Source organism: Eriocheir sinensis, chromosome 53 (assembly GCF_024679095.1).
Source record: "Eriocheir sinensis breed Jianghai 21 chromosome 53, ASM2467909v1, whole genome shotgun sequence".
Taxonomy (NCBI): Eukaryota; Metazoa; Arthropoda; class Malacostraca; order Decapoda; family Varunidae; genus Eriocheir; species Eriocheir sinensis.
The window spans coordinates 3,154,179-3,176,649 of record NC_066561.1 but is presented as its reverse complement, the minus strand read 5'-3'; the positions used below and the strand labels follow the sequence as shown (position 1 = coordinate 3,176,649).

Below are 22,471 nucleotides of genomic sequence, written 5' to 3'. Positions count from 1 at the left end.
CTGCTTCTTCTTCTTCCGTCCTTTCTTCTTCCGTCTTTCCTTCTTTGCCCGTCTTCTTCTTCTTCTTCCGTCGCTGTTTCTTCTTCTTCCGTCCTGCTTTAACCCTTCTTCTTCCGTCGCTGTTCTTCTTCTTCCGTCCTTTGTTTCTTCTTCTTCCGTCCTGCTTCTTCTTCTTCCGTCGCTGTTTCTTCTTCTTCCGTCACTTCTTCTTCTTCGTCGCTGTTTCTTCTTCTTCGTCCTTTCTTCTTCTTCTTCCGTCCTTTCTTCTTCTTCTTCGTCCTGTTTCTTCTTCTTTCGTCCTTCCTTCTTCTTCTTCCGTCGCTGTTTCTTCTTCTTCTTCCTGCTTCTTCTTCTTCCGTCGCTACTTCTTCTTCTTCCGTCACTGTTTCTTCTTCTTCTTCCGTCCTGCTTCTTCTTCTTTCGTCACTTCTTCTTCTTCTTTCGTCGCTTCTTCTTCTTCTTCCGTCGCTTCTTCTTCTTCCGTCGCTTGTTTCTTCTTCTTCTCGTCCCTTTCTTCTTCTTCCGTCGCTTTCTTCTTCTTCCGTCGCTGCTTCTTCTTCTTCTTCCGTCACTGCTTCTTCTTCTTTCGTCGCCCTTTATTTCTTCTTCTTTCGTCCTGCTTCTTCTTCTTCCGTCGCTTCTTCTTCTTCCGTCCTGCTTCTTCTTCTACCGTCGCTGTTTCTTCTTCTTCCATCGCTGTTTCTTCTTCTTCCGTCGCTGTTTCTTCTTCTTCCGTCCTTTCTTCTTCTTCTTCCGTCGCTTGTTTCTTCTTCTTCCGTCGCTTCTTCTTCTTCTTCCGTCGCTGTTTCTTCTTCTTCCGTCCTTCAACCTTCTTCTTTCGTCGCTGGCTTCTTCTTCTTCCGTCGCTGTTTCTTCTTCTTCCGTCGCTGCTTCTTCTTCTTCCGTCCTGTGCTTTCTTCTTCTTCTTCCGTTTAACGCTTCCTTTCTTCTTCTTCTTCCGTCGCTGCTTCTTCTTCCGTCCTTGTTTCTTCTTCTTCTTCTTCTTCTTCCGTCCTGTTTCTTCTTCTTCCATTTCTTTTCTTTCGTCCTTTCCGTCACTTTCTTCTTCTTCTTCCGTCCTGCTTCTTCTTCTTCCGTCCTTCTTTCACTTCTTCTTCATCCCTTCTTCTTCTTCATCGCTTCTTCTTCTTCTTCCGTCGCTGTTTCTTCTTCTTCCGTCCTTCTTCTTCTTCTTCCGTCGCTTCTTCTTCTTCTTCCGTCCTTGTCCTGCTTCTTCTTCTTTTCTTCTTCTTCCGTCGCTGCTTCTTCTTCTTCCGTCTTCTTCTTCTTCTTCCTTGCTTCTTCTTCTTCTTCCGTCCTTTCTTCTTTAATCGCTGCTTCTTCCGTCGCTTCTTCTTCTTCCGTCCTTTCTTCTTCTTCTTCCGTCCTTTCTTCTTCTTTCCGTCACTGCTTCTTCTTCTTCCATCGCGACAACTATTTCTTCTTCTTCTTCCGTCGCTGTTTCTTCTTCTTTGCTTCTTCTTCCGTCCTTCTTCTTCTTCTTCGTCCTTTCTTCTTCTTCCGTCGCGCTTCCGTCGCTGTTTGCCTTCTTTATCAGCAGCTTCTTCTTCTTCCGTCGCTTCTTCTTCTTCTTCTTCCGTCGCTGTTTCTTCTTCTTCTCCTGCTTCTTCTTCTTCTTTCGTCCTTTCTTCTTCTTCCGTCAACAATTCTTCTTTCTTCCGTCCTGCTTCTTCTTCTTCCGTCCTTTCTTCTTCTTCTTCCGTCGTTTCTTCTTCTTCCGTCCTTCTTCTTCTTCTTCCGTCCTTTCCTTCTTCTTCTTCCGTCGCTGTTTCTTCTTCTTCCGTCCTTTCGCCGCTGTTTCTTCTTCTTCCGTCGCTGTTTCTTCTTCGTCGCTGTTTCTTCTTCTTCCGTCCTTTCTTCTTCTTCTTCCGTCCTGTTCTTCTTCTTCCGTCGCTGCTTCTTCTTCTTCGTTCCTTTCTTCTTCTTCTTCGTCCTTCTTCTTCTTCTTCTTCCGTCGCTGTTCTTCTTCTTCCGTCGCTGTTTCTTCTTCTTCGTCCTGCTTCTTCTTCTTCCATCGCTGCTTCTTCTTCCGTCGCCTTCTTCTTCTTCCAAGTGCTTTCTCTTCTTCCCGTCCTTTCTGTTCTTCTTCTTCCATCGCTTCTTCCTTCTTCGTCCTTCCTTCTTCTTCTTCCGTCCTGTTTCTTCTTCTTCCGTCACTGCTTCTTCTTCTTCCGTCCTTTTCTTCTTCTTCCGTCGCTGCTTCTTCTTCTTCCGTCGCTTCTGCTTCTTCTTCAAATCTTTGTTTCTTCTTTAATCCTCTTCTTCTTCTTCCGTCATGCTTCTTCTTCTTCTTCTTCTTCTTCTTCCGTCGCTTTCTTCTTCTTCTTCTTCTTCGTCACTCTTCTTCTTCTTCTTCCGTCCTGTTTCTTCTTCTTCCGTCGCTGCTTCTTCTTCTTCCGTCCTGCTTCTTCTTCTTCCGTCGCTTCTTCTTAATCACTGCTTCTTCTTCTTCCGTCCTTTCTTTCTTCTTCTTCCTAGCTTCTTCTTCTTCCGTCCTTTCTTCTTCTTCTTCCGTCACTTCTTCTTCTTCTTCTTCCGTCCTTTGCTTCTTCTTCTTCTTCGTCCTTCTTCTTCTTCTTCCGTCTTCTTCTTCTTCCGTCCTTCTTTCTTCTTCTTCTTCGTCGCTGTTTCTTCTTCTTCCGTCCTTCTTCTTCTTCCGTCGCTGCTTCTTCCGTCCTTCTTCTTCTTCTTCCGTCGCTGTTCTTCTTCTTCGTCTGCGCTTCTTCTTTATTTTCCCTTTCGCTGTTTCTTCTTCTTCCGTCGCTTGTTTTAACTATTGGGTGCTTAGCTAGCTATTTTATCGTCGCTTATTTCTTCTTTACTTTCGTCGCTGTTTTATTTATTTCCGTCGCTTCTTCTTCTTCTTCCATCCTTTCCTGTTTTTTCCCGTCCTTCATTTCTTCTTCTTCCGTCCTTTCTTCTTCTTCTTACCGTCCGTCACTTCTTCTTCTTCCGTCACTGCTTCTTCTTCCATCCTTTCTTCTTCTTCTTCCATCCTTCATCTTCTTCTTCTTCGTCCTTTCTTCTTCTTCTTCCGTCGCTGCTTCTTCTTCTTCCATCTTTCTTCTTCTTCTTCCGTCCTGTTTCTTCTTCCGTCATTGCTTCTTCTGTCCTTTACTTCTTCTTCTTCCGTCACTGGCTTCTTCTTCGTCGCTGTTTCTTCCTTCATGTTTCTTCTTCTTCTTCTTTCGTCTGCTTCTTCTTTTCGTCATTTGCATCTTCTTCGTCACTGCTGCTTCTTCTTCTTCCGTCGCATTTCTTTCCGTCGCTGTTTCTTCTTCCGTCCTTTCTTCTTCTTCTTCCGTCGCTGTTTCTTCTTCTTCGTCGCTGTTTCTTCTTCTTCCGTCGCTGCTTCTTCTTCCGTGTCTTCTTCTTCCGTCCTTGTTTCTTCTTCTTCCGTCCTTTGTTCTTCTTCTTCCGTCCTTTCTTCTTCTTCTTCCGTCGCTGTTTCTTCTTCTTCCGTCGCTTTCTTCTTTTCCGTCGCTGCTTCTTCTTCTTCCATCGCTGCTTCTTCTTCTTCCGTCCTTCTTCTTCCCCTATTTCCGTCCTTCTTCTTCTTCTTCCGTCCTTTCTTCTTCTTCCGTCGCTGCTTCTTCTTCTTCCGTCACTTCTTCTTTCATCTGTTTCTTCTTCCGTCGCTTTGTTCTTCTTCTTCCGTCTGTTTCTTCTTCTTCCGTCCGTCTTCTTCTTCTTCTTTGTCAGTATTCTTCTTCTTCCGTCCTTTTCTTCCATGCTTCTTCTTCGTCACTCCTTCTTCTTCTTCCGTCGCTGTTTCTTCTTCTTCTGTCTCTTCTTCATCTTTGTCCTTTACTTCTTCTTCCGTCGCTGCTGCTTCTTCTTCTTCCGTCCTTCTTCTTCTTCGTCCTTTATTTCTTCTTCTTCCGTCCTTGTTTCTTCTTCTTCGTCGCTGCTTCTTCTTCTTCTTTCGTCACTATTTCTTCTTCTTCCGTCCTTTTCTTCTTCTTCTTTCATCGCTTTCCTTTCTTCTTCCGTCATCTTTCTTCTTCTTTCATCCTTTCTTCTTCTTCTTTCGTCGCTGTTTCTTCTTCTTCCGTCCTTAGCTTCTTCTTCCGTCACTGTTTCTTCTTCTTCCGTCCTTTCTTCTTCTTCCGTCGCTTCTTCTTCTTCTTCCGTCCTCTTCTTCTTCTTCCTCCTTTGTTTCTTCTTCTTCCGTCGCTGTTTCTTCTTCTTCCGTCGCTGTATTCTTCTTCCGTTGCTCTTCTTCTTCTTCCGTCGCTTTCTTCTTCTTCTTCCGTCGCTGTTTCTTCTTCTTCCGTCGCGCAACTTCTTCTTCTTCTTCTATCACTCTTCTTCTTCTTCCGTGCTTGTTCTTCTTCCTCCATCACTTCTTCTTCTTTTCCGTTCTGTTTCTTCTTCTTCCGTCGCTTCTTCTTCTTCTTCGTCCTTCTGCTTCTTCTTCTTCCGTCGCTGTTTCTTCTTCTTCCGTCGCTCTTCTTCTTCTTCCGTCGCTGTTTCTTCTTCTTCCGTCCTTGCTTCTTCTTCTTCCGTCCGCTTTCTTTCTTCTTCTTCATCCTTTTATTTCTTCTTCCATCACTACTTACCTGCTTCCGTCGCTCTTTTGCTTCCATCCGCTGCTGCTTCTTCTTCTTTACGTCGCTGTTTCTGCTTCTTCCATGTTTCTTCTTCTTCCGTCCCTTTCTTCTTCCTTCCCTCTTCTTCCCGTCCTTTCTTTCTTCTTTCGTCTTTGCTTCTTCTTCTTCCTTTGTTCTTCTTATTCCGTCCTTTATTTCTTCTTCCGTCACTTTTCCTTCATCGCTGTTCTTCTTCCGTCGCTGTTTCTTCTTCTTCCGTCGCTCTTTTTCTTCTTCTTCTTCCGTCGCTGCTTCTTCTTCTTCCGTCCTTTTTTCTTCTTCTTCCGTCGCTTTCTTCTTCTTCTTCCGTCCTTTCTTCTTCTTCTTCCGTCCTTGCTTCTTCTTTTCCGTCGCTTCTTTTCTTCTTCCATCGTTACTTCTTCTTCTTCCAATCGCTACTTCTTCTTCTTCTTTCGTCTTGCTTCTTTTCGTCGCTGTTTCTTCTTCTTCGTTGCTACTTCTTCTTCTTCTTTCATCGCTGTTTCTTCTTCCTTTCCGTCCTTTCTTCTTCTTCTTCCGTCGCTGCTTCTTCTTCTTCCCAAGTAGCTGCTTCTTCTTCTTCCCGTCGCTATTTCTTCTTCTTATCCTTCTTCTTCTTCTTTCGTCCTTTCTTCTTCTTCCGTCGCTGTTTCTTCTTCTAACGTATTTTCTTCTTCTTCCGTCGCTGCTTCTTCTTCTTCGTTCACTGCTCCTTCTTCCTTCCGTCGCTGTTTCTTCTTCTTTCGCCGCTGCTTCTTCTTTATTTCGTCCTTTGCTTCTGCCTTCTTCCGTCGCTGCTTCTTCTTTACTTCCGTCGTTGCTTCTTCTTCTTCCGTCGCTTTCTTCTTCTTCCGTCGCTGTTTCTTCTTCTTCTTCAGCATGTTCTTCTTCTTCCGTCGTTGCCTGCTTTCGTCGCTGCTTCTTCTTCCATCCCCTTCTTCTTCTTCTTTCGCCGCTGCTTCTTCTTCTTCTTCTTCTTTCGTCCTTCATTTCTTCTTCTTCCGTCGCTGCTTCCGTCGCTTCTTCTTCCGTCTTTCTTCTTCTTCTTCCGTCGCTGTTTCTTCTTCTTCGTCCGTCCTTTCTTCTTCTTCAATCGTCTTTGTTCTGCATTTCTTCCAAATCCTTTGTTTCTTCGTCTTTAAAATGCTTATTTCTTCTTCTTCCCGTCGCTGTTTCTAACTCTTCCGTCGCAACAACTTCTTCTTCTTCTGTCTTGCACTTGAGCCAGGGTCAGCATCCCACCCTAACATTTAAGCCAGGGTCAGCATCCCACCCTAACATTTAAGCCAGGGTCAGCATCCCACCCTGACATTTAAGCCAGGGTCAGCATCCCACCCTGACATTTAAGCCAGGGTCAGCATCCCACCCTAACATTTAAGCCAGGGTCAGCATCCCACCCTAACATTTAAGCCAGGGTCAGCATCCCACCCTAACATTTAAGCCAGGGTCAGCATCCCACCCTGACATTTAAGCCAGGGTCAGCATCCCACCCTGACATTTAAGCCAGGGTCAGCATCCCACCCTAACATTTAAGCCAGGGTCAGCATCCCACCCTGACATTTAAGCCAGGGTCAGCATCCCACCCTAACATTTAAGCCAGGGTCAGCATCCCACCCTAACATTTAAGCCAGGGTCAGCATCCCACCCTGACATTTAAGCCAGGGTCAGCATCCCACCCTAACATTTAAGCCAGGGTCAGCATCCCACCCTGACATTTAAGCCAGGGTCAGCATCCCACCCTAACATTTAAGCCAGGGTCAGCATCCCACCCTGACATTTAAGCCAGGGTCAGCATCCCACCCTGACATTTAAGCCAGGGTCAGCATCCCACCCTGACATTTAAGCCAGGGTCAGCATCCCACCCTGACATTTAAGCCAGGGTCAGCATCCCACCTGGACATTTAAGCCAGGGTCAGCATCCCACCCTGACATTTAAGCCAGGGTCAGCATCCCACCCTGACATTTAAGCCAGGGTCAGCATCCCACCCTGACATTTAAGCTAAGGTCAGCATCCCACCCTGAAACTTAAGCTGAGGTCAGCATCCCACCCTGACATTTAAGCCAGGGTCAGCATCCCACCCTGACATTTAAGCCAGGGTCAGCATCCCACCCTGACATTTAAGCCAGGGTCAGCATCCCACCCTGACATTTAAGCCAGGGTCAGCATCACACCCTGACATTTAAGCCAGGGTCAGCATCCCACCCTAACATTTAAGCCAGGGTCAGCATCACACACACACACACACACACACACACACACACACACACGCGCGCGCACATGAATAACAGAAAGAAAAACAAAAGAAAACAAGCTTCCTCGTTTTCCTCTCCTCATTATCTTCCTTTTCCTCTTTCTCTTCCTCTTCCTCCTCCTCCTCCTTCTCTTCCTCTCCCTCTTCCCTCCACTCTTCCTCTTTCACAGCCATTCCCTCTTCCACTCCTACACAGCCTTCACTCTTCCCGTTCCTCCTCCTCCTCCTCCTCCTCCCTCTCCTTCTCCGCCTTCTCTTCCTCTCCCTGTTCTATCTTCTCCTTCCTCTTCCTTCACCTTCCCTTCCTCTCCCTGTCCCTGCTCCTCCCTCTTTTCCTCCACTTTCCCTTCCTCTTCCTCTTTCTCCGCCTTCTTTTCCTTTTTTTGTATTTTTTTTTTTTTTTGTTATTTTTCAGTTTTTTGTTTTTGTATTTTTTTGTTTTACTTTATTTTATTTTTTTGTTTTGTTTTGTTTTGGTGTTGTTGATTTTTTTCATTTTTTTGTTTTAGTATTTTTTTTTTGTTTTACTTTTTTCTAGTTTTTTTTGGTTTTGTTTTGGTGTTAAGTTTATTTTTTTTTTAGATTTTGTTGTTTTCGAATTTTTTTGGGTTTTTTTTTTTGGGGGGGGGACAAAACGAAAAGTAAAGAAAAGCCTCGTAACTCCGCCCCGCGCCGCGCCCCCGCCTGCCCCCCTGACGTGCCGCTGCTGCTGCCGGTGCTCGTGTTGCGTCTGTCGCTGGAAAACAAACACTCACCTCCCGGGCCTCAAATCGCCCGGGCCCAGACGACGACGGTGCCCCCACCTCCTCCCTCTCTCCTTCACCTTCCCTTCCTCTCTTCCTTTTCCTCCCTCTCTTCCTCCTCCTTCCTCTCCTCTGCCTCTTCCTCCTTACCCTTCATCCCTCCCTTCACCTTCCTCTCCTCTGCCTCTTCCTCCTTACCCTTCATCCCTCCCTTCACCTTCCTCTCCTCTCTCTGTTCCTCCTTATCCCTTCATCCCTCCCTACACATTCCTCTCCTCTCCCTGTTCCTCTTCCTTCCCTTCATCCCTCCCTTCACCTTCCTCTCCTCTGCCTCTTCCTCCTTCATCCCTCCTTCACCTTCCCTTCCTCTCCTCTTCCTTCTCGTCCCTCTCTTCCTCCTCCTTCATTCCTCTCTCTGTTCCTCCTTACCCTTCATCACTCCCTTCACCTTCCCTTCCCCCTGTTCCTTCTCCACCCTCTCTTCCTCCACCTTCCCTTCCTCACCCTGTTCCTCCTCCTTCCTTTCTTCCTCCCCCTCCTCACCCTTTCCTTCCAAGCACTCCCTCCCTCCCTTCTCTCCATGTTCGTCCTTGGCCTCTGCCACCCACTCCTCCTCCTGCACACTCCGCTCCGTGTACTCGAGGCCCTCGGCCCGCCAGCCTCGCTTGGCCGCCAGGGCGTCCAGCTCCTGCCGCCACGCCGCCTCGCTGTTGTTGAGGGCGGCGAGGCGGTTGCGCCACTGCTGCACCATGCCGCCTTTCCTGGACTGGTAGAGGCGGTACAGGAACTCCCGGTCCTTGACGGGTTTGGGGACGTCCTTCAGGTTGAACCTGATCTTGCGAGGCCGCCGAGAAAGCTCCTCCTCCGCCTTGGCCTGTAGCCGCCGGGCCCTGCGTCCCTTACGCTTCTTCGTCTTGCCATCGCCGTTGAGCTGCTGCAGTCGTTCCCGCCGCTCGACGCGTCGCTCGCTGATACGGTCCCGCCGCTCCTGCAGGCGCCTTTGCCGCTCCTGGGCAGTCATACCGCTGAGGCACTCCTCACAGTTGCTGAAGTAGACGAGGTGTTCAGCACACCTGAGCCGGGCCACCGGTTCCTCCCAGCCCAGCGGATAGGGCGGCTCCCTCTCTGTGCCTGTCAGCTGCACGTCAGCTTCTCCTTCCTTTTTCTCTTCCTCTCCTTCCTCCCTCCTTTCCGTGTCTGTCTCAGCTAATACCTCTTCCACTCCTACGCAACCTCCACTCTCCTTCTGCTGCTCCTCTTCCTCCCCCCTCCCTTCCTCCACCTTCCTCTTCTCTCCTTGTTCCTCCTTGGCCCTTGCCGCCACGTCCGTGTAGGTGAGGGCCACCGTCGTGGTGGCGGCCCTTGAGTCGGCGTCGCAGAGAGTCTGCACCGCCAGCTGCAGCTGCTGGAGCATTGCCGTGGCCGCCGCCACGTCCTGCGGGTTCTTGTCAGGGTGGGCGGCGAGGGCGAGGCTCCGGCACTGCCTCCTTATCGCCCTCTCCGTGGCACCGCGCGCCAGCCCCAGGAGGCCGTGGTAGTGTCTGGTGGTGGCCATCGAGGCGCCGTGCGTCACGGTGTTTTGCCCGAGAGTGGTGTGCTGTGCGTGCATGTGTTGGTGCTGGCCTTCCAGCGTGCTGCAGCACAGCCTCTTGGGCGATGAGTTCTGCCCGTGCTTGGTGCTCGGGAATTTCTGTTTCTTGGATTGGGGTGGGCGTGGGTGGGGGATCAGGCACGGGATTGTGATTTCTTGAGATGGAGTCTCCCTATTCCTTTCTCTTTCCCCACATAGGGTCGAGATTTACCACATCACCTCGGTTTGAGATATGCCGTTTTAGGGAGCTCGGAGGTGACATTGCATGGGGCGGAATCTAGAGCTAGTTGCACCTTTTGTATATAGGGAAGATCGCTACGGGATCTGATTGGCTGGATGGAAGGAGGGTAATGTTAGCTACGGGATCTGATTGGCTGGATGGAAGGAGGGTGATGTTAGCTACGGGATCTGATTGGCTGTATGGAAGGAGGGTGATGTTAGCTACGGGATCTGATTGGCTGGATGGAAGGAGGGTAATGTTAGCTACGGGATCTGATTGGCTGTATGGAAGGAGGGTAATGTTAGCTACGGGAGCTGATTGGCTGGATGGAAGGAGGGTAATGTTAGCTACGGGATCTGATTGGCTGGATGGAAGGAGGGTAATGTTAGCTACAGGAGCTGATTGGCTGGATGGAAGGAGGGTGATGCTAGCTACGGGATCTGATTGGCTGGATGGAAGGAGGGTAATGTTAGCTACGGGATCTGATTGGCTGGATGGAAGGAGGGTAATGTTAGCTACGGGATCTGATTGGCTGGATGGAAGGAGGGTAATGTTAGCTACGGGATCTGATTGGCTGGATGGAAGGAGGGTGATGTTAGCTACGGGATCTGATTGGCTGGATGGAAGGAGGGTAATGTTAGCTACGGGAGCTGATTGGCTGGATGGAAGGAGGGTGATGTTAGCTACGGGATCTGATTGGCTGGATGGAAGGAGGGTAATGTTAGCTACGGGATCTGATTGGCTGGATGGAAGGAGGGTAATGTTAGCTACGGGAGCTGATTGGCTGGGTGGAAGGAGGGTAATGTTAGCTACGGGAGCTGATTGGCTGGGTGGAAGGAGGGTAATGTCAGCTACGGGAGCTGATTGGCTGGGTGGAAGGAGGGTGGTGTCAGCTACGGGAGCTGATTGGCTGGGTGGAAGGAGGGTAATGTCAGCTACGGGAGCTGATTGGCTGGGTGGAAGGAGGGTAATGTTAGCTACGGGAGCTGATTGGCTGGGTGGAAGGAGGGTGATGTTAGCTACGGGAGCTGATTGGCTGGATGAAGGGAAAGAGATGTAAACTACGGGATCTGATTAGCTTGGTAGAATCTTCGCCTCGGTTCGCCTGTTTGAAAAGCCACTCGTTGAAGTTGCCGGGGTATTCACTGACTGTTTTGTGATCCTGGTGATGGCTGTATACGCCTTCAGCATCATGAATGGTAAAGTCACCCGTAACAACTTGGCCAAGCTTCTCCGCGGCCTTGGGAAATATTCGTAATGGCAGGCTGATACGTTAACATAATGGCGCTTTGGGGTAAGAAGTGAGCATTTTCTCCCTTCAGTAATTGTTTACTCCCACCATCTTAAGTATTGTGCGAAATATATGAATAATAACACTGGTATTTGTCCCGAGGTTACGGCCGTGACGTCACCGGCGGAAGAGATAATGGAAAGGGAAGGGGAAAAAGTGGAGCTGGAAGTGGAAGGAGAGAAGAAGTGGAGGGAGGAAACTGAAAGGGAAGGTGATAAAGGGAAGTGTAAATGCGAGGAGGAAGAGAAAAAAAGGGTGGGAAAAAAGGGAGCTGTTAGTGGAGGAAGAGAAAGATAGAGAAAATTTTGGGAAAGTTACTGAAAAGTGTGTGATTGGAGGGAGAGAAAAAAAAGTGTAGGGAAGAAAGAGAAAGTGAACGTTAAGTGATGGATAATAAGAGAGGGGGACAAGGGGACTGAGACGGATGAGAAAGAACGGCAATAATGGAGGGAGATACAAGCTGAAAATGGAGGAAAAGGAAAAGGGAGGAAGAAACTAGGAAAAGGAGACACTGGGGGGGGTGGGGGGAAGTAAAGGAGAAGAAAGGAAGTAAGAAAGAGAGGGAGTAGGGAAGTGTGAGGCGAGTATAGAAGGAAAGAAGGAAGGAAGGAAGGAAATAAGAGTGAAAGGGAGTGAGGAAGGAAGTAAGGGAGAGAGAGAATAAGGAAATAATGAATTAAAAAAATAGGATTGAAAAAGGAAAGTAGCAAGAAGTGGTGAAGGAGGAGCAGGACAGGAGGGATGGAGAAAAGGGGAACACAAAGAACACAAAGGAAGAACAAACAACAGCAGACCTGCTGGTCCTTACGAGGCTGTTTGTGACAAGCTACACTAACTATCTAATCAGAGGTGGAAGATGAAGGACAGCAAAGGCGAAGGCTCCTCCCCACCCCCCCATCCCTCCAGCCAAAGCTGGCAGGAAAGGAAAAAGAACCATGCAGCATGGAAAAACTGCATGGAAATTATGTAGGAAAGAGGAAAGAACTACCATTACTGCTACCACTAACCGGGCGATAAAAGCGGACAAGGACACCAGTATTCGAAAGAACTTAACGTTATTACGACAATGAGTAATATCTTAGTTGCTGGTTGGATTCAAAACACTTGTCTAATCTATTCTTGAAGGCCGTAACTGTTGTACTATCAACGACATCACAGGGTAGAGAGTTCCAAACATTAACAACTCGAGTGAAGAAGAAGTGTTTAGCTTCGTGCGACGAGAATCTTTTTCCACTTATCTTCAAATTGTGATTTCTTCTTGTTCTATTTGATCGATCAATTGTAAAGTAATCTTCCGCATTAATATAACTGAATCCTTTAAACATCTTAAACACTCCTATTAGATCGCCTCGCATTCTTCGTTTTGATTGACTGAATAAATTTACTTCTTTAAGCCTTTGTTGATATGATAAATTTCTCAACCTAGGAATCATCTTTGTTACTCTTCGTTGAACCCGTTCCAACTTTTCTGTCTTTTCTGTAGTAGGGAGACCAAAACTGTACACAGTACTCTAGACGGGGTCGAACCAACGAATTATACAGTTTTAATATTACTTTTTCCGATTTATTATTAAAAACTCGTCCGATGAAGCCAACCAATTTGTTTGCAGTTTTAACAACCTCTGAACAATGCTGACCGGGCTTTAAATCGCTTGATATAGTGATTCCAAGATCCTTTTCTTTACTTACTGCAGAAAGTTGTTTGCCATTCATTACGTACCGAACGCGATTGTTATTTTTTCCGGAGCCTTCGCCTTTGCAGTCCTTCATCTTCCACCTTTGATTAGATGGTTAGTGTAGCTCGTCACAAACAGCCTCGTTAGGACCAGGAGGTCTGCTGTTGTTTGTTCTTTCTTTGTATTTCTGTGGGTTTTTTTATTTAGCTTTTAGCCTTTCTTTTGCATTCCTCTTTTCATTTCATCAAGGTCTTAGCCTTTCGCTTTGCATCCCTCTTTTCGTTTTATTTAGTTTTTGGACTTTCGTTTTGCACCGTTTATTTTCATTAAGCATTTCGTTTTCCGTCCCCTTTTTTTTTTCATTTAGCTCAGCCTTTCGTTTTGAAATTTGTGACGCTGGTTATGTAACTTTATTTATTTATTCATTTATTCATTTATTTTTACTTCCAATGACCGTTTGGCACAGCATACAAGGAGAAACAATTAACAACAGGCACAAGCAATCGATCAGCTTTCCTTAGTCCTTAGAGGCCGTGGTCCCATGGCCTAATTACCCCCTAAATCACTGAATAAGTGTGTGTGTGTGTGTGTGTGTGTGTGTGTGTGTGTGTGTGTGTGTGTGTGTGTGTGTGTGTGTAGTTCAGTTTTGTGCCATGAAAAGTTTGTATCATAATAACTCTTCCCGGTAAATTCATGACGTACATTTCCTGGAGGTTGAAGGAAACTAACAAACCTTCACTACTTCACCCGGTCCAAGCGCTGGCATGTGTTTACCTGTGTTACCTGGCTCAAACATCAGGACCAACTTAACAAACCTTCACTACTTCACCCGGTCCAAGCGCTGGCATGTGTTTACCTGTGTTACCTGCCTCAAAGATGAAAGCCAGTTCACCTCTCTCGTCAACGGCCACACCACGTTGAAAACACCGCTTCTCGTCCGATCAGCGAAGTTAAGCGACGTTGGGTCTGGATAGTACTTGGATGGGTGACCGCCTGGGAACACCAGATGCTGTTGGCATCCCTCTTTTTATTTGATTTCTCTTAACTTTTCACTTTGCGCTCTTGGTGACTTTTCTTTTCATATAGCTTTCGGCCTTTCGTTATGTTTTATATATTTTTTTTTCCATTTAATTTTTAGCCTTTCGTTTTGCACCCCTCTTCTTTTCTCTTCATTTAGCTTTTAGCCTTTCTTTTGCATTCCTCTTTTCTTTTCATCAAGGTCTTAGCCTTTCGCTCTGCATCCCTCTTTTCGTTTTATTTAGCTTTTGGACTTTCGTTTTTCACCATTTCTTTTCATTAAGCATTTCGTTTTCCGTCCCTTTTTTTTCTTTTCATTTAGCTCAGCCTTTCGTTTTGAAATTTGTGACGCTGGTTACGTAACTTTATTTATTTATTCATTTTTTTCTTCCAATGACCGTTTGGCACAGCATACAAGGAGAAACAATTAACAACAGGCACAAGCAATCGATCAGCTTTCCTTAGTCCTTAGAGGCCGTGGTCCCATGGCCTAACTACCCCCTAAATCACTGAATAAGGGGCTAGGGGACCGATGAATGGCAAGGTCAAGGGGTTAAAAATGTCTCGAGTCAAAAGGGGGTCAATGAAAGGCTGAGTGAAGCAAAAGATGGAAAGTGTATTGATCAGCCAGTCTTTGGGGTCTTGCATGTCTTCGGTGATCAAATTTATTATTGTCTGAGGTTTAAATATGAAACATACGATGCGGTGTAAAGCATTGCTGTAAAAAAAAAAAAGATGTAAAAATAGCTTCAATTCCTTGTCATGTGCACTTTTTTTTTTTTTTTTACCATTGCCAGATAAAGAGCAACTAACTGTAACGACTGTAATTCGTTCCACCGTCGCCAGATTATCGTACTCGGAGCATCCCATATCCCCACCCTTCAAATATCACCAGGAAACAAGAATAATAAACCATTTCAACAATAACTACAGATAAATCTCGTTATTGTGGCCCAGGAAACAGTTTTTGGGATGGAAATCGGGAAATATGAGAAACTGAGTACGACAACCTGGCGCCGTTGATTCGTTCCGTCCACACTCTGTATTCCTGCACCTCGCCCTCCGCACTTCAGCCCCCCTCCCCCTCCCTTGCCCGTCTCTCCTCAGCTCTCCTTCTCTCTCCGTCTCTCCGTCAGTGTTTCCTCATTTCCTTAAGATTTGTGTTGCTCTCCATTTTTTTCCGAGCTTGTTTTGTCATTTTTTTCTTTTGATTCGCTCTGTCTCCATTCCTATGTATCCTCAGGTATTACAGGTGTCTCAGTAATAATTAAACCACATTGCACCTCTCAGATCCTGTAGCTCCTCCTCCTCATCATCTATCTCTTCCTCTTCTTCCTTCTCCTCCTCATCATCTCTTCCTCCTTGTATCCCTTACTCTATGGCTGTGAGACATGGACACTAAATAGGGTCTTGGAGAGGCGGATTGATCTGGTAATAAGTGTCTACGCAGAATCATGGGATATCACTGGAATGGCTAGGGGCCGTATTACAAGTTGAATCCGAGAAGTTTCAGGTCCCCATCAAAGGTCGGTTTAGGGGCCGTATGTAATACAAGACCAATCCGAGAAGTTTCGGGTCCCTAAAGAGTTAACTATGTAGGGACCCGAAGCTTCTCGCATTGAACTTGTAATACGGCCCCTAAACCAGCCTTTGTAGGGACCAGAAATTTTTCGGATTCGACTTGTAATACGGCCCTTTGTGTCAAGGCGTCGACTACTCCGTGAGACTGATTCTATATATGTTACCAGCATAGTCCGTCCAAGGTCTTCTCTTAATTAACTCCGAGTCCGTCAACCCCAACTCCGTCTGTACGGGCATCTGGCACGTATACGCTGCTCATCCAGTAGAGGAGGCCGAGGGGATGCCCACAGAGATCGAAAATTAAGCAAGGCGACAGATCCAGCAGCCAGGAGGTACTGAGGATGAGAAGGGGGCTTGAATGGCTCCCTTTGATCGATTGATATAACATCTGACTGAGTGCAGAATATTAGGAAAAAACTTTGTCCTGCCGTGGACTAGTAATAACAGTAATGATGATATCTCCGCCCTGTTCACTGTATCACGGAAGGGCGGCGCGGGGCCCAAGCAGCGGGGCGTGTCTTTAGCTCCAGTGGGGCGAAAAGCCGAAAACTCGATTACGCTACTTCAGTCTCAAGGTCAAAGCCGGGAGACTGCCACGTTCCTTCACCTCTCGGACTTTTTTTTTCTTTTACCTAATTTGCCCTTGAGCTTCTTCCACTGCTGCAAAATAAAACAAAAAAAACATCGCCTCACATTACTGGCTTCCCTTTGTCGTCCTGACCGAGAATGTAATGCCTCCGAGCTTCTGACACGCTCATTTACCTTTGCTTCCTTATCACCGTCTAGTAACGCTGAAAAGAGAGGAAGTGTAGCCTGTTAAAAAAATGTAATCTAGCCTTCTCTCTCTCTCTCTCTCTCTCTCTCTCTCTCTCTCTCTCTCTCACCTTTCGTCTCGTCCTTCACCTTCGCCTCGCATCATACTTCAAACAAAGAATAGCAGATGCGATTTGTACTCATCACTGATTGATTGATTGATAGCTTATTGTTGCAAGTAAACAACAAAGGAGAAGGGAAGAGCATGCCATCCCAACCCCCAGGCAGTACAGAGTGTGATTATACTTCAAACTCTATCAGGAAGTAAGAACCAGACAATTTAGGTGCGCTATTAAAATGAGGTTTGTTGAAGAATGCATATCAGTCTTTATTAGGTTAAGATTGACTTTATGCATCCTTCAATATATCATCTCTATAACCAGCACCTTTTCTTTTGTCATGTATATCTTCTGGTAGCCTTCAAACCACCCGGAAAACATATGAAAAAGTGGAGAGATGAAAACAAGTGTGAAAACAGCCTTGGAATGTGTGTGGGAATCATTATAAACGGCATTCAGTCTTTAAACCTCAGATGGATTTTGCGTTTTTTCCCCTGGTATGAACATTACTTGGTATGGTTAGGTCCGTCCTGGTTAGCCTGTCCTGCCCAGCCGTCTTCCCCCCTCGATCAAGTTTCTCTCCAGGGTTATTCAGATACCCTATATGTAACTCGACGCTTTCCTCCCGGCCTTTACACTCCGCCTTTTCACACCCATCAAAAAATGCGGTGAGGTGTGCAGGCCAAGGCTTCGATCGGTACGTTAGGCTACTCTGAAGCCGCTCCACCTTCTGTCTTATTTGGAAACATTCTGAAAAAAAGTAGGATTGTTGCGAAGCGATGATTGGAAGCAGATATTGATAAAATGCACGATAATTATGGTTACTCTCCATTAAGATGGCATAGGCAGCTACACGAGGAAAGGGCAGCTTGAGGGAGTTCACAGTAATGGCGCAATAGGATGATCATGGGGAAAGACAGGATTTAAAGAAAGCTTTGGGCAGGGGACGGTACAGTGGAGGGGATGAGGAGAGACGAGGGAGATGAGAAAAAGAGACAGATGAAGAGGGCGAAAAAGAGGATAATAACGTAGTTTGCCTGATAACTTTGCGTGATGTCATTGGAGCCCAAGACCTTAGCTGGCAGGCTTTGTGTGTCTCAGCCAAGGCCTTCCCGAGGACACGCCCCGCACGACCGGTTCCATCACCTCCTGTCCTTCACCTTCACTTTCTCATCCGAGCCACAGCGGGCATCATAACACAAATAAAAGTCTACCGTGGTTTAATAGTGAAATCAAACATTCTTTTTAGGGGAGAGTTTGGCGTCCAATATTAAATTAAAATTGAAAATATACGAAATTGAGTTCCATGTTGTCCCAACATCTACTGGCTCAGAGGCATCGAGTGGTGGTGTATTTTTTTGTCTATCGTAAATTTAAATGCCCCTAGCGAAGGGATTTAAACACCCCGCGTGGCGCGCTGGGAGTCATTACTGTACGCTTTTTGCAATGAATAATGTATAATAATCACATATCAATGCATTCTAGTGAATCTCCCAACTCAGTCGGTGCCTCTCGTTATGGCACGCCACCGCTCAAGGCCACCGCTCCACGGCCTCCACCCTCAGTGCGTGGGGAACGCTGGGTGGAAGGGAACCTCAGCTGCATACCTAGAACAAGGACTGGAACTCAGAGAGAAAAGAAGAATAACTCCAACCAAGGGGAAGAAAAAAAAGAGGAAGAAGGACAGTGGAAGTACCAGTGAGGGATATGCACCAGGGAACTTTTAGACCAATCTGGTGACAGTGATCGAGGGGCCTGGCGCGTCCTGACACCCTCGCCCTTGAATAGTTAATATCTTTTATAAAGGCGGCGTAGCATTATGTACATGCATTGGTCTGTGATTATTGAACCCAGGGAAGTATATGAGCAGGTGTATGGCATTATAGCTTTATTTGCTTGCGCTACGAGACAAAAAATAATTTAATCGCGTTTTTCTCAAAACCATAAACAACAAAACATAAAATTAAACTATTATTTATTTTTTTAAGATCTCAATGAAAGTTGGGGATTCAAAAAATGAATTGTCAGAGAAAATTCCCAACATAATTTTTTTCTTTTAGGTCACAGTTTTCCCATATAATGCTAAAACTTTCTAAACTTTTTACATGTTAATATTTTTCGTTCATTTTTAAAAATTTGATTAAACAAATTTTGCAAAATATTCTATGTTGGGACTGTTAGGAAGGTTATAAAGTATATTCTGCGGAAGAGAGGAAGAGATAAGAGAAAAGGTAACGGAGGAGATCGACATAAAAGAAAAATCGAGAAAAAACAAGAAATGGCATAAAAATATTTGCACAATCAACTTCAAAGTTGGATGTGATGCTCAGGGTACCAGTGAGAGAAACATTTGGATGAATCAAGATCCTTGGCAAATACCTAGGAATTTTGTAAAAACGTCATACTCTCCCCTTAAATGAATTTAATTAAATAACTGGGTAATCCAATAAGGTCATATAAAGTTAAGATTGTTTCGTTTTTAGGATAATAACAAAGATTTTGTATAGATACCTGGACGCTTGACGACGTTGTATTCCAACGGTGTCAACTGTCGTGGTATTTACACAAAATCTTTGTTATTATCCTAAAACGAAACAATCTTAACACTATATGACCTCATTGGATTATCCAGTTATTTAATTGAGAGAGATACGGGGGCTTAGCTGACCCCGCAGCCCCCCCGCCCGCCAGATTCGCGTGGAAAGACTATAGCCCCCTAAATCACTGAATATTTTTTTTTTTTTTGTGTGTGTGTAGTTCAGTTTCGTGCCATGAAAAGTCTGTATCATAATAATTCTTCCTGGTAAATTCATGACGTACATTTCCTGGAGGTTGATGGAAACTAACAAACCTTCATTACTTCACCGGGGTCCCAGCGCTGGCATGTGTTTACCTGTGTTACCTGCCTCAAACATCAGGACCAACTTAACAAACCTTCACTTCTTCACCCGGTCCAAGCGCTGGCATGTGTTTACCTGTGTTACCTGCCTCAAAGAGCAAAGTCAATTCACTTTCCTCGTCAACGGCCACATCACGTTGAAAACACCGCTTCTCGTCCGATCAGCGAAGTTAAGCGACGTTGGGTATGGATAGTACTTGGATGGGAACACCAGATGCTGTTGGCATCCCTCATTTTATTTAATTTCTTTTAACTTTTCCTGGTGTCTCCTGCACACAGTGTGCCAGGTCGAGGGGCCACACACTGCATCACTATGTCATGGAATGCCCTCTCATTGCTAAGTTGAAGCCACGGGACTGCCTTGACCTGCCCCAGACAATTTGTTGGCTCCTGAACCATGATGTCCTCCCTGCTATCCTCAAAGAACACCCTCAGTTTGCACCAGGGTGGTGATGCCGTGTGTGGCAGCCTGCCGCGCTATGCAAGGCTGTAACCTCTGCGGTATTATACTTTAAGGACTATTTACTCTATCTCTATATTCATTCCCATCTAGTGCTTGGGCAATGTCCTTCTCCGTTCCCACATTTTATTGTCTTATTGTCCAGGGGGAGGCACCGCCCCCCTCCCTTGTTGTGCATTCATTCCTTCCATTGTATCTTTTTAGTTTCCTGGTGCTACCTACACATGTATTAATAGTTGTATAATCACACACTGTCTTGCCTGGGGGTTCGGATGGCATGTTCCTCCCTTCTCCCTTGTTGTTTACCTGCAACAATAAACTATCAATCAATCACTTTGGGCTCCTGGTGACTCTTTTCTTTTCATATAGCTTTCGGCCTTTCGTTATGTATTCTTTTTTTTTTTCTTTTCCATTTAATTTTTAGCCTTTCGTTTTGCACCCCTCTTCTTTTCTTTTCCTTTAATTAGGTTTTAGCCTTTCTTTTGCATTCCTCTTTTCTTTTCATCAAGGTCTTAGCCTTTCGCTTTGCATCCCTCTTTTCGTTTTATTTAGCTTTTGGACTTTCGTTTTGCACCATTTCTTTTCATTAAACATTTCGTTTTCCGTCCCTTTTTTTCTTTTCATTTAGCTCAGCCTTTCGTTTTGAAATTTGTGACGCTGGTTACGTAACTTTATTTATTTATTCTTTTTTTTTCTTCCATTGATCGTTTGGCACAGCATACAAGGAGGAACAATTAACAACAGGCACAAGCAATCGATCAGCTTTCCTTAGTCCTTAGAGGCCGTGGTCCCATGGCCTAACTACCCCCTAAATCACTGAATAAGTGTGTGTATGTGTGTGTGTGTGTGTGTGTGTGTGTGTGTGTGTGTGTGTGTGTGTGTGTGTGTGTGTGTAGTTCAGTTTTCTGCCATGAAAAGTTTCTATCATAACAACTCTTCCTGGTAAATTCATGACGTACATTTCCTGGAGGTTGAAGGAAACTAACAAACCTTCATTACTTCACCGGGGTCCCAGCGCTGGCATGTGTTTACCTGTGTTACCTGACTCAAACATCAGGACCAACTTAACAAACCTTCATTACTTCACCCGGTCCAAGCGCTGGCATGTGTTTACCTGTGTTACCTGGCTCAAACATCAGGACCAACTTAACAAACCTTCATTACTTCACCCGGTCCAAGCGTGGCATGTGTTTACCTGTGTTACCTGGCTCAAACATCAGGACCAACTTAACAAACCTTCACTACTTCGCCCGGTCCAAGCGCTGGCATGTGTTTACCTGTGTTACCTGGCTCAAACATAAGGAGCAACTTAACAAACCTTCACTACTTCACCCGGTCCAAGCGCTGGCGTTTACCTGTGTTACCTGGCTCAAACATCAGGACCAACTTAACAAACCTTCACTACTTCACCCGGTCCAAGCGCTGGCGTTTACCTGTGTTACCTGGCTCAAACATCAGGACCAACTTAACAAACCTCCACTACTTCACCCGGTCCAAGCGCTGGCGTTTACCTGTGTCACCTGGCTCAAACATCAGGACCAACTTAACAAACCTTCACTACTTCGCCCGGTCCAAGCGCTGGCATGCGTTTACCTGTGTTACCTGCCTCAAAGCTGAAAGCCATCTCATCTAGTCAACGGCCACACCACGTTGAAAACACCGCTTCTCGTCCGATCAGCGAAGTTAAGCGACGTTGGGTCTGGATAGTACTTGGATGGGTGACCGCCTGGGAACACCAGATGCTGTTGGCATCCCTCTTTTTATTTAATTTCTCTTAACTTTTCACTTTGCGGTCCTGGTGACTCTTTTCTTTTCATATAGCTTTCGGCCTTTCGTTATGTTTTTTCTTTTTTTTTCTTTTCCGTTTAATTTTTAGCCTTTCGTCTTGCACCCCTCTTCTTTTTTTTTTCCTTTAATTAGCTTTTAGCCTTTCCTTTGCATTCCTCTTTTCTTTTCATCAAGGTCTTAGCCTTTCGCTTTGCATCCCTCTTTTCGTTTTATTTAGCTTTTGGACTTTCGTTTTGCACCATTTCTTTTCATTAAACATTTCGTTTTCCGTCCCATTTTTTCTTTTCATTTAGCTCAGCCTTTCGTTTTGAAATTTGTGACGCAGTTTACGTTACTTTATTTATTTATTCATTTATTTTTACTTCAGCGGGGTCCCAGCGCTGGCACGTGTTTACCAGGGTTGGATCAAATACTGATTTTTTACAAGTCAAATACAAATACAAATACTTTTGTTCGGGATTCCAAAAATACAAATACAAATACAAATACTTTTATTGCTGAATCTAAAAATACAAATACAAATACAAATACTTTTATTCCTGAATCTAAAAATACAAATACAAATACAAATACTTTTATTCCTGAATCTAAAAATACAAATACAAATACAAATACTTTTATTCCTGAATCTAAAAATACAAATACAAATACAAATACTCCTATTCCAGATTTCAAAGATACAAATAAAAATGCTCCTGAAATTATACAAAAAATATAGAGATACTTTTTTCACAAGTTTACACTTCACATCATAATTGCATTTTATCATCATTAATGCCCGGAAGGTTTCCAGGTCGAGTTTTGCTCGTTTAGGAGTGTAAAAATTGCCGGCCTTACTAAACACCCTCTCAGATGGTGCCGGTAACCAACAGGTTCTTGCCCACCACAAGCTCAAAGGGTCAACGGAGCGGAGATGAGTAACTACCGCAGCCACACACAGCTATTTTTTTTTTACAGCAAAGGAGACAGCACAAGGGCACACAAAAAGGAAACAACAATAAAAAAAAGCCCGCTACTCGCTTTTCCTGTAAAGAATCCGAAGAGGTGGCCGAAAGAGCAGTCAACTACGTGAGAATATAGCGTGAGAAGAATAGCGTATGCACCGCCTTTAACTTTACCTTCAGTTTTCTTCCTTTGGTGTCATGGCTAAGTGCAATGGTTAACACACATATACTCTCTCTCTCTCTCTCTCTCTCTCTCTCTCTCTCTCTCTCTCTCTCTCTCTCTCTCTCTCTCTCTCTCTCTCTCTCTCTCTCTCTCTCTCTCTCTCTCTCTCTCTCTCTCTCTCTCTCTCTCTCTCTCTCTCTCTCTCTCTCTCTCTCTCTCTCTCTCTCTCTCTCTCTCTCTCATACACGAGATATGAATCCATGCACACGTGTGACTTGAATTAATGGCAGATAGATAGAAATTATATCCCGTCTGCATCAGCATCAACAGTCATGACGTACATTTCCTGGAGGTTGAAGGAAACCAACAAACCTTCATTACT

The 22,471-nt window shown here is 45.4% G+C and overlaps 1 protein-coding gene, 2 non-coding genes and 1 pseudogene across 3 annotated transcripts; 3 read left to right on the top strand and 1 right to left on the bottom strand.

Annotated features, from left to right (window-relative positions):
* Positions 1-7,966: 7,966 nt before the first annotated feature.
* Positions 7,967-9,346, bottom strand: LOC126983185 (cilia- and flagella-associated protein 251-like). The gene has a single exon (XM_050835759.1). The coding sequence runs from the start codon at positions 9,194-9,196 to the stop codon at positions 7,991-7,993; it is 1,206 nt and encodes a 401-aa protein (XP_050691716.1). The 5' UTR covers positions 9,197-9,346; the 3' UTR covers positions 7,967-7,990.
* Positions 9,347-13,264: 3,918 nt separating this feature from the next.
* On the top strand, positions 13,265-13,383 carry LOC126983384 (5S ribosomal RNA). Its single transcript, XR_007735853.1, has one exon. It is a non-coding gene; the product is annotated as a 5S ribosomal RNA (ribosomal RNA).
* Positions 13,384-18,853: 5,470 nt separating this feature from the next.
* On the top strand, positions 18,854-18,960 carry LOC126983421 (5S ribosomal RNA; annotated as a pseudogene).
* Positions 18,961-20,826: 1,866 nt separating this feature from the next.
* On the top strand, positions 20,827-20,945 carry LOC126983383 (5S ribosomal RNA). Its single transcript, XR_007735852.1, has one exon. It is a non-coding gene; the product is annotated as a 5S ribosomal RNA (ribosomal RNA).
* Positions 20,946-22,471: the final 1,526 nt, after the last annotated feature.

Excerpts from the sequence above, each read along its gene's own strand:
- LOC126983185 (XM_050835759.1), bottom strand. The coding sequence starts at position 9,196 with ATGCACGCACAGCACACCACTCTCGGGCAAAACACCGTGACGCACGGC.